Source organism: Mixophyes fleayi, chromosome 2, assembly GCF_038048845.1.
Source record: "Mixophyes fleayi isolate aMixFle1 chromosome 2, aMixFle1.hap1, whole genome shotgun sequence".
In the NCBI taxonomy this organism is placed as follows: Eukaryota; Metazoa; Chordata; class Amphibia; order Anura; family Limnodynastidae; genus Mixophyes; species Mixophyes fleayi.
Genome location: NC_134403.1, coordinates 357,328,439 through 357,340,077, shown reverse-complemented (window position 1 = coordinate 357,340,077; position 11,639 = coordinate 357,328,439). Strand labels below are relative to the sequence as shown.

The following is an 11,639-nucleotide window of genomic DNA, read 5'->3' as shown; positions in this document are numbered from 1 at the left end:
TCTGTGTGAGGTTCCGCAGCAGCGGCCTCTAGCGGTAATTAGTAGTAATGCTGAGAGTGGGCGGGACTCTGCGCTGTCACGTGATGACGGGGAAGCGCGCCACGTTCAGTCTGTGTGAGATTCCGCAGCAGCGGCCTCTAGCGGTAATTAGTAGTAATACTGGGAGTGGGCGGGACTCGGCGCTGTCACGTGATGACGGGGAAGCGCGCCACGTTCAGTCTGTGTGAGATTCCGCAGCAGCGGCCTCTAGCGGTAATTAGTAGTAATGCTGGGAGTGGGCGGGACTCGGCGCTGTCACGTGATGACGGGGAAGCGCGCCACATTCAGTCTGTGTTAGAGGCTCCGCAGCTGTCGCCGCCATCATCATGTCCGAGATGCTCCCCGGTTACTCTCCCAGCTTCAAGAAACCTTCGGAGACCCTGCGACTAAGCCGGCGGAGGAGCCGAAGCGAGGCCGGGGTAAAGGCGGCTCTCTTTTCCCCGGGAGATGCAGCCAAGCGGGTGGCTGGAGTCCGGCCCTTCTCCCCGGGACGGCAGCAGAGCGGGCCCGGTCCTGTAAAGCGGAGGAATCCGTTCGCCAGTCTGGAGAACACGGTGCCGGTGAAGAGGAGAGCGGAGAGTGTGGCGGAGTGCGACCTGCAGGGGAGCTGGACACTGCCGGCCCCAGAGCAGGAGAACCCAGTGCCCGCACAGGTAATGGCCGGGAGTCCGAACCCTCTTACTGTGCACGGAGTGTTTGTAATACCCGGCAACTCGAGCAGCCAATCAGAGGCTGGGACGTCACAGTCAGGTGTAAACATGCCTGGTCATGTGACAGCCTGGAGCTGTGTGTACATGTGACCAGTCATGTGACAGCCTGTGTTTACATTACTGCAGCAAATCACACAGCTGGAGCGCTGCAATATGTTTATTTCCATTGTAGGGATCTGTCCCCAATCTACAGGAACAGTCCCAGGTTTTGAAGATATATCCGTTTTTCACCCTCATAATACACACATATTATTCTTGGGATTCTAAATGAATCATATTTGAAGATATACAGAACACGAAAGAGTTGTGTTCTCCCAGCACCTATTTACCAGGTGCTCCAACCGGCTGTTTTTACTTGCCACCTGGCACTTGGAGCCCAACAGAGTCCTATTCTAATAGGAAAAACAATGGTTTATTCTATTATAACAGGCACTATGTGAGCACTACAGCCAGCAGTGTGTGTTACATCACTGACCACCAGTCTGACCAGTCCTGGCAGGTGTGGGCAATAACCTTTAACATATTTCATTATTATTGCAAAGTATTACAACTATCCCATCTGGCTACTTCTTAATGCCACCCAGCTGGCACAATTTTCTGGGGAGTACACAGGAGTTATATTTTAATAATGTTCAGAAAATATATCCTAATGTGGATTGTAGTATGATGAGCTTAGATAGACCTGTGCAGCAAAACAATGTCCCTGGGAGTTCATGTAAAATATTGGATGCCTGTCTCATAGATTAACAGATCACCCAGGTGAAGCTGTGCAATACAACAGATCGCCCAGATGGAGCACAGTGATTTAGTGCAGCAAGGCTGTGACATTACATGTAACCCAACGCCAGCAGAAAAGTGCAGTTCATGCAGCTACAGTGCTAGACCCACAGGGAAATCTTCATGTTTGCTGAGAATGTTAGAAACTATTTTGCTTGTGTCTTCGTTAAATTAAGAAATGGTAACAGTCACATTTTTTGCAGGTTTATAATATGAATAATATAGACACAGCCTGGTTTTTAAGTAAAATCTTTAACTTAAAATGTTTGCAAACTTTGAAACATTTTAATGTATGTCAATAGAATGGTATTCATAACTGTCACATTTTATTTTATGTCCTGATCTATTGTGGTGGTTTGAAGGTGTCGTGCAGGTTGTATAGAGCCTTGGCGGGCTGTATATGACAAAATTATCCCCGGTCAACTGTTTCAGTGGTAGGAAAAGTGCCTTTATCATGATAGATTAATTAATCCTTTTTATGTTGGTTTTGCTTCTCCGTTTTAGAAGTTGTCATGTCTACACATATGTAAGTGATCATTTTTATGTTCTATTTCAGTTTATTTCAGTCAAAGATTTAATTTTTGAAGAGAACCTTGACTCCGAGCCTACTGCAACCGCAAAGACCCAAGTAAATACCATTTATTTTTAATAGTTGATTATTATTATTATTATTATTGTTTTAGTGTGTTCCTGCCATTGCTTTACATTTGTGTATGAAAGCATCACTCTTCCAGGTATAGGGTATGTGTCAGCTTCCCTTTATCTCTGTAGTTCAGTGCAGGTCACCCTGTTCTGTGGTGAGTAATGCTTGCTGTAATAATTTACTTTGATTTCGATCTATTTTACAGCCGGCCATGTTTTTAACCCTCATCTGTCTATGTTGTATTTAATATCTGCTGGGGGAGTTACATGGTTTTTCCTTTTACAATCACCTGTTCGTCCCATTGTTTTTGAATTATTTAAATGTATGAAATGTACAGTTTCCGCTGGGAGACTTTTTCCATTGATCTTTATGTAAAGAAAAGTTACATTTCAGTTTTCTTTGATTTCAGACTATGGTCTCTTATTCTAGAAATCTTGTCTACAAATACACTGCCCTCTTAATGCCCTTATAAGTGTTTATCATATCGTGCCTCCCGAGGATACCTGTTGGACTCTTTAATGGTTTCCGACAAATTGTGTAGCCTATGTACTACCTTAGTTCCCTTCTCTGAATTGATTCTATTCTTTATTTTTCTTGAAAGCGGGACATTTTGTATTTTAGAATTTATTGGTAAATAAAACATTGTTTGAATTAGAAGTATGTAGACTGTTGTGTGTTAGATGCAGGTTTGTGTTGATTGTACTATTTAAATGTAATTTGATTTGCATTTCTTCCAGTCTCCGGAGAAGCCTCTTGCAGTGTTGGAGCAACCTAAGGGGTCACTTACATATCCGGCAGACTGGAGTCTAAAGACCCGCCTGTTGTTCACCTCTTCTCAGCCCTTTTCCTGGACCGATCATCTAAAAGCCCAAGAAGAAGCTCAGGGCCTAGTTTTACATTGTCGCGCTGCTCCAGTCAGCTTACCTCTCAGCATACCGGTAATCTTCTCACCATCCTCTACACACACGTGCTATCGTATGTCACACAGACCATGTACAGCTACTTCCTGTAACATTACAGATCTTCTTACACACATTGTACCCGATATCATGGCAGGATAGAACCTTTCATGTGGTCTGTTCATGTCACCACGAAGAAACCTTTTTGTTGGACGTAATATTTAATTAGTCCCTGGTGTCCCATTAGATCTTATTGTACACTTGCTGGTCTTGGTAGAAAATCCATTTTTGTGTGTGTGCGGGGGGGGGGGGGGGGGGGGGGGTTAGAGAGGGAACAGTGGGCCACCAGTGTTCCCCCCCCCCCCCCCCCCCCCCCCCCCCCCCCCCCCAGCACCTATTTTCTGGGTGCTCCACCCAGCAGTTGAGCCCAACAGAGTCCTATTATAATAGAAAAACCATTGTTTCTCCTATTAGAACAGGCCCTATGTGAGCACTACAGCCAGCAGTGTGTGTTACACCACTGACCACCAGTCTGACCAGTCCTGGCAGGTGTGGGCAATAATCTCCAAAATTTTACACCTTACACCACATGGCTGGCAAAATTTTCTGTCCACACTCTGTTGGATTCTGGCTGTTAGTCTAGCTTTTTAGCCCTGAACAGTAGTGGGAAGTCTTTATAAAGTATGATTAAATAACCCCTGTGCTCATTTTTCTTTGGCATTTGGTTAGACCCTCTGCACTCCTGCACATTGGTTCCTCATTGCCCCTTCCACAGAATGTTAACGGCGGAAAAAAATGTCATTGTAACATTACATAATATTTAAGTACGAAGGACAATCCTATAGAAAAATCATTATTTCTATTCCTTGCATTCTAAAGTGATATCATATTTGTTTTAAACCTGATTTTCTGAACTCATGCTGCTCTGTATAGGAACCAAAGTTATCCACTGACCTGCGATGTGCGTTCCAGCAAGCTCTTGTGTACTGGCTTCATCCTTCACTTCCGTGGCTTCAGCTTTTCCCCAGGATTGGAGCAGACCGGAAAATGTCGGGAAAGAATAACCCTTGGTCACAAGATGAATCTCTGCAGCAAGTGTTAATGAGTGAATGGTAAGAATGCACAACCCCCCCTCCCCCACAGTCAGTTGTTGGTGTAGGCGTGAGCTCTTTTTTTTTTTGTTATTAGAATTATTCTCTCCCCTCAAGTACCTGTGATTTTACATTTTCATGTTTGTTCTATGTAGGGCTCTTAGTTTCACCTCTTTGTATAATCTGCTCCGAGCGAAGCTGTGTCCATACTTCTACGTGTGCGCGTACCAGTTCACAGTGCTGTTCCGGGCGGCCGGGATGGCAGGATGTGATGTCATTACAGCAGTCATGTCTCCTACCACACAAGGCTTAAGGGAAGCAATGAAAAATGAAGGTAAATGCATTGAGAACCTTGTATAATCATGTCTAGTAACACGTTTGACAGTCCGGTAATGTCCATTGTATCTGCTTCTGGGTTAAGTTATATAAACATTCAAATGTTTGTTTTAATTTAAACGCCTTCCTTTCACCATTTAATTATGTTAGCAATCCTCCCTTTAAATTTATGTTATGTGAAATGTAATATTTTTGAATTTACTTAAAAGTAAAATATTTTCTAGGAATTGAGTTTTCCCTGCCATTGGTGGTAAATGACCCCAGTAAAAAACAGAAGAGCTCGGAGATATCACAATCGGATGACAGGACTGGGGAGACCGGGAACACGGGAAATGAAGGAGAACAGTATGTGACGGTTTCTGTTTTATATGCTGCATTGTCACTGTTCCATGAGATACCTGTATATGGTGCTTGGGTTATTCAAACCACCGCCAGGCGATTCCTGTAGGCGCTTTATCTAAAAAGTTGCAGCTTGTGCATTTGAGAGTAATTTTCTGGACCTGACAAATAGAGGTCACTATGACAATCCAGATATGCCAACTGGTGCATAAACTACGAAGGGTTCCCTATGCTACTGGCCCAAACTCGCCAAATAAACAAGTTTCACAAGCGCCAACAGTAGTCGGTGATAGTTGTACATTTGGCAGTATAAAGGAAACTCCTACTGGTTTGTGTATTGAGGCCTGTTATATACTTCCCATGTCTAGCTATATTGATAATGAGTGTAGCACCTCCCGTAATGTAATATTTTCTGATAACCAGTAGAACACAGTGGATGCTTGTAAGGGCCCTACTACATACTGCTGTGAAGATCAATTGTCAGGGATGTGGAATATGGAACCTCTGCATGTGCCGGGAGTACAGCAATAAGTCACAATACTCAGTTTCAGCATTTTATCTTTATGAATCCTACTTTGTTCTACTGACTCATTGACAGTACCTCACTGTAGACCCTCATGGTGTTTCTTACATTTCGTAGATCCCCAGCACCTGGTCAATGAACTAACTGTACTGTATACAAGGCTATATCACACCTGCAGGCAGAGTACTGCTTCTCTTCTGTATGTCGGATGCAGTTCTTAGTCTGTGTATATGGACAACTGAACAACTTCTTGTCTCTGTAAACTGAATGAAGTTCTCAGCATCTGTTATATAACTGATACATATACAGTACAGTGCTGCCTCTTTACACTGCCACCCTAAACCAAAGTCTAATCTATCACTTCTGGTTCATGTCCCTCTTCAAAATACAACACTTGCTAAATTTGTTTTTTATTTATATATTTATAAACGTTTCTTGCTCTGAGATTTGGCGGAAGTTAAGTTTAATACAGCTCAGCAGTTCCTAAAGAGCAGCTTTAACAGGACGCTATTTTGCTGAAAGAGTAGTAGAGGCTTGGATCAAGCTCACAGCAGCAGATAATGTAGGGGAAAGGAAACCTGATCAGGATAAATAGATGTCTGTCCTGTGAGTAATCCAGTAAGAAAATACTTATTTCAAAAAGTCGGATAGCTTGTTCTTTGAGTAAAACAAGATTCCAGAAATGCTTTTCAAAACTTATTGGTGGCTAAATAAAAACAGGGATTTTACCTGTGCTATAATGTGGCTCCTATCAGCCCCTATTCCATTAAAGTCAGTGTTCTTCACAGAAAACTTTGCCAGCCGGGTGGCATTAAGAAGTACCAGGTGGGGGCAGTGTAATACTTTGCAATAATAATAATAAATGTTGTAGGGTATTGCCTGCGTTCTGACTGGACACACTTCTATATTTCATTAGAATTCTATTTCATCTCCCTACAAGGATTGAGGTTTGCTCTGCCTTCCATATTATGTTGCATAGTTTAGGTCAGAGATGCACAACCTGCGGATCAAGACCACAAGTTGGGTCCCCGGTTCAGCAGATATGTTCTATTGGGAACCAGATCACTTGGTGCCCCAGGACACTGACAAAGAGTTGAGCAGCACTAATATTAGACTACCCAGTAATATTTCCACATAAATGTTCTGCTGTTACCAGTTATTTATATGGTGACTTGTACTTTCAGGGCACCATTAGACAGTGACGAAGATGAAAACTTCTCGTGGTTGGAAGAGATGGGAGTTGAAGACCAAATTAAAAAGCCGGATGCAATATCCATAAAACTGTATCCTTACATGGTAATAAAACACCGGTTGTGCTGATGCCACATACCAGATGAAGTGGCTCTACGATCGTTCCAGATTTTTTGACGTGATTCAGGATTCAAAGTTGAAATCTACAATTAACAGCATCCGATGGTTAATTCAATAAAACTTGGGACGCAGGTGTCCAAAAGGTCGCATTAGCCGGTGGAAAATCAGTTACAAACGTAGTCCTGGATGGCAGTGATTGTAGATGAAGATAAGTCAAATAAATTTCTGCTTGATCTATGGCAGCGATGTTATTGTAGTGGTTAGTTTTCACATTGTATTGTGACTGTCATTTTATGCACCTTGACTTGAGCTCAACCAGTCGTAAGGAGAAAAATGAAGTGAAGTTGGACCACAGACCGGAATCCGTTGTGTTGGTGAAAGGAACAAACACGTTCACGCTGCTCAATTTCCTGATCAACTGCAAGAGCGTTGTAGCTGCTGCCGGTCCTCAAGCGGGACTTCCACCAACCCTGCTGTCACCAAGCGCATTCCGGGGGGCCACCATGCACACACTAAAGGTACAGTATAGTGCCACTGAAAGGAGCAGTCTTGTACACTCAATCCTTTATCTGCTACCATCTCTGCAGTGTTAGATTTTGTTTTTGTACGGACTTAAACCATACATTGTTATAACATATTGTCTATATTTTTGTAATCGATGAAGAGTCAGTGACCACTTTGGGTTCCTTTTTTAATTGAACCCAAGCTGTTCTGACATGTAGGGGACACCAATTTCTCCTCTACAACATAGAATTTTTTTTTCCCCTAGAACAGCACTCCCCTACGGACAGGAACAGGGTTTAAAAAAATCCTTCCCCGACCTCAGTGGTGTTCCTGTCCTTTTGGGACAGAAGCAAACATGTACTGGACCTTGGGGTCCATCAGTCAGACGCTACTAGACTTGGACTTATCAAAGAGAGTGAACTAAAAGCTCCAGATTGTATTATGGAGTGGTGGGAAACTGCTCAATCGAGGAGTGGACCATGTAGATATTTATCCCAACTACCCTGGACTCCAACGTCTGCCTTCCAGTACACTGTAAGTTCTAGTGAGACATAGACATAGACAGCACGGTGGCTCAGTGGTTAGCACTTCTGCCTCACAGCGCTGGGGTCATGAGTTCAATTCCCGACCACTTATCTGTGTGGAGTTTGTATGTTTTCCCTGTGTTTGCGTGGGTTTCCTCCGGGTGCTCCGGTTTCCTCCCACACTCCAAAAAAAATACTGGTAGGTTAATTGGCTGCTGTCACAAATTTACCCTAGTCTGTGTGTCTGTCTATGTTAGGGAATTTAGACTGTAAGTTCCAAAGGGGCAGGGACTGATGTGAATGAGTTCTCTGCACAGTGCTGCGGAATCAGTGGCGCTATATAAATAAATGGTGATGATGATACGTGTTTTCTATGAAAACCAGCTGGCAGGAGTCGCATTAGATTCTTCCATAGCAGAATTAAAGCTAAAGTAAGGCAACCACTTGCCCCCCATAGATGCACCATTAGTTTTTGATGGTGCAAACCCCCTTTCAAACCTGAAAGATAGTTCTTTAAAGCCACCCTATTAAGTTAGGGTTTTTTTCTCTGCTACCAATTACTGCAGCTTGCAGAGTTGGGATGGATACAGGCATTTCTCATACACCAACTATATATAGGAATACCTTGGACTTGTTAGTCCTCCGGTTGAGTGTTTCCTCTCTAACCTAGTCTCAGGGTTCCATGGATCCTCTCTGGTGGTTCTTCCATCATTTTGGCAAAACCAGAAAGAAATTTCCACTGCTAAAATGTGAAGGGTTTGATTCATTATCTTTATGTAACCAAGGCTTGGAGAAAGGCTGACGACTTAATTCTGTTCTGGGGAATGTCTAAGAACAAAGGGACTTTCTAGGGGTAAATGTATCAAGCTTGGGAGTTTTGAGTGGATTAGAAAAAGTGGAAATGTTGCCTATAACAACCAGATTCTAGCTGTCATTTTGTAGAATGTACTAAATAAATGGTGACTAGAATCTGGTTGTTATAGGCACCATTTGTTTAGTACATTCTACAAAATGACAGCTAGAATCTGGTTGCTATAGGCAACATCTCCAATTTTCAAATTTGCCAGAAACTCTCAGATTGATACATTTACCCCCTAGAGTTTGTTTGGCTAAACCGATTGAACTGACCATCCTAGAAGCATATAAGATGATGGGTACCAATGTAAATGCTCCGTCTACTAGAGACATTTCAACTACTTGAGAAGAGAACGCTGGAAATAGTGGAGCAAGTCTGCTATGTGGGCCAGAAATCCATACCTTCATCTATCCTTATATCAATGTGCAGTCCAACCAGGACCTTCAGGAGAAACATTTTGCATCTGGTTCTTCCTCCCTAAAAAAAGCTTTGTCTCCTGGAGGGCATTATCCTGGTGATCTGGAATCTGAGATTATCTCTGGTAACTCCTTTTCCTGGAAAAATTCTTCTTTGATCACTTCCCATAACTTTTTTTTTTCTTATAAACAAAGTTGATTTGAGAGGGTTCTTGGAAGCATAGTGAAAGTGGGTGGTAGGGGAGAGGGATTGCTATTCTCTGTTCCTATCCATAGGTAGGTGGTATCATCATCATCATCATTTATTTATATAGCGCCACTAATTCCGCTATCTGGAGGGTGCTGTTCCTGGAAAACTGAGAATACTTGTCAGTAACTAACGTCCATGAAGTTCCCTGGCTTGTTACATTTTAATTGTTTAAAATGATCCCCCTCCCCTTTTGGTGGGGAAAGGAAAACTCTATTGAGGCTTCTACATTATAGGCTGCAGTAGGGAATTTAAAATTCTATATTTGATTTTTGGAATCTCGTTGTGCTAACTGTAAAAATCTTTCTCTTTATTTTTCTCTCCAGTCCAGGAGTGTGAATGTGAAAACTCTGGTACAATCTGGATATAAAGATCAGTTCAGCCTGGAGATAATGGGTCCGGTGATGCCACACGCGCTGCATTCCCTAACACGCCTGCTTAAATCTGCACAGAGGGGCAGTTTCTCCACCGCGCTCTACACACATGAACCAACCGCTGTGTTAAACACGTCTGTCCATGCCCAGAACTGCAAGGTGGGCCCTGAAGTAGAAAGTCTAACTAATGTGCATCCTTAATCTGCATTGATGTATATATGTGCTTCCAGTGTACTGAGCTGTATGAAACGTGCTGTTAGTGTATGTTCATTTGTTCATACTTCACCTTTGATGCATGTGTATTTATATTCCATGATCAGCAGCTTCAAATATCCCAGATTGCGTGGGTGCATCAAAACTGCCCATGCACCGATGCTGCTGTGTATCTGTTTTCCATACAACATGTGTGTAATATGGACATCACACATACCTTGCCTCCCTCCTGTGCTTTTAGTAGCTGCTTGGAGTGTGAGCGGATATTCTATTATTCAAGAACATATGCTGAACACTGCAAAATACTATTCAATTTTAAAAAATAAAATTGAGGAAATCATTTTAAATCGCAGAACATTTTACATGTTCTTGTATTGTATAATAGGAACCACTAGTTAGTGATTGTATGTCTGAATCATGGTGACTTGTGAGGAGTAATGCCAGATCTATTGGGAAACACATAATGACTTGTATATTACAAGCTTGTGAGCAGGGCCCTCTTACCTCTGTCTGTATTACCCAGTATTGTTTTATTACTGTTTGTTCCCAATTGTAAAGTGCTACGGAGTTTGATGGTGCTATAACAATAAATGTTAGTGTGTGGGTGTACTGTAGCCTACTCAGAAGTATCAGAATAAGGTGACCTCTGCTCACCATTGCCACCTGCTGGATATATTTACACATATCACAAAGTGAAGTTTCTTGTTTTTTTATTTTGGGGTTTATTTGCCTAAAACTTCCATTTCCTTCCACAGGAGAATGATGACACTGAACTTGCAAACTGTGGTCTTAATCCACTTTCACTGGATCAATTTACCCAGCTATCTACCCTTGGAAAGTCCTCCCTACGCCAACTGGAACTGAGTGACTACAAATACACATGGAAATGCTGAGATATTGTTCAAATTAAGCTGCCACCAACGTGTTACCCAAACTGATGTCCGTCTATAGTGATGTCCGGTACTACTGCCACTCGGACGCTGGACTGTAAAGACTTTTTCTCTTTTGCCAAATCGTCAGTCAGGGAATGGATATGAAGACTTTGTTATTTATCCCTCCAGAGGAAACAATTTTAGCTATAGATTCTTTTTAGCTTTTAATGACAATTTTTTATGATTTATAAGAAACCTCTTAGAATTTGAAGAAGTCAATTTGTGGTGTGGATGAGTTATTTTAAACATTTTTCATTTTATAAAGAAATTTAGAATCTTTGACCTCTGTAGTACAGCAAATGTCACGCTGTGAAGTGAACATGGTTAGTTTACCATAAAGTATTTTTAGTTGTATTGTACAGCAGTGTTTACTACTTGCGGGTTGTCACTTTTATTTAGTATTTCTATACTGCCAGAGAAATGCTTTGTCTTGTGCTGCAGAACCAGTTTTTATCAGAAAATATTTTAACTTTTCGCTACCTTATTGAATGAAAGCCAAAAACAACTACTGCCAGATTATTTAACTGGAATCCTGTGCAGAGGTGACTTATACTAGGAATTGCCCACACTGCCATGTTGTGCTGATTTTAATGCTTTTTAATGTATGTTACATAAAAATTGTGTATTAATGTGATCACTGAATAAAATCCTAAATCTTAACAAATGTCAGGTTATGGTGTCACCTGAAAGGTGTCTAAATATCTGGTACAGTGTCCCCAGAAAATGTCAGCTGGGTGGAATTAAGTAGCAGCGGGGTGGGGGCAATGTAATAATTCGTAATAATAATGAAAAATGTTGGAGGTTATTGGCAACACTTACATTATTTATAAAGACTCTTGCAGTTATCGGCCACTTGCTGACTGGAAACACTAATCTTGTCTAGAATTAAATTATTTATAGTCAGA

The 11,639-nt window shown here is 41.9% G+C and overlaps 1 protein-coding gene across 2 annotated transcripts; it reads left to right on the top strand.

The window, feature by feature from the left end:
- DONSON (DNA replication fork stabilization factor DONSON) lies at nucleotides 1-11,398 on the top strand. Of its 2 annotated transcripts, XM_075197203.1 has the most exons (10): nucleotides 5-692; nucleotides 2,083-2,154; nucleotides 2,907-3,107; nucleotides 4,002-4,180; nucleotides 4,315-4,493; nucleotides 4,720-4,840; nucleotides 6,542-6,640; nucleotides 6,988-7,186; nucleotides 9,542-9,748; nucleotides 10,558-11,398. In XM_075197203.1, the coding sequence occupies exons 1-10, from the start codon at nucleotides 366-368 to the stop codon at nucleotides 10,693-10,695; spliced, it is 1,722 nt and encodes a 573-aa protein (XP_075053304.1). In that variant the 5' UTR covers nucleotides 5-365; the 3' UTR covers nucleotides 10,696-11,398. The 2 variants fall into 2 exon arrangements, with proteins under 2 accessions (XP_075053305.1, XP_075053304.1); XM_075197204.1 differs by lacking the exons at nucleotides 9,542-9,748; nucleotides 10,558-11,398 and adding an exon at nucleotides 7,443-7,551 and having other exon boundaries at nucleotides 1-692.
- The last annotated feature ends 241 nt before the right edge of the window (nucleotides 11,399-11,639 follow it).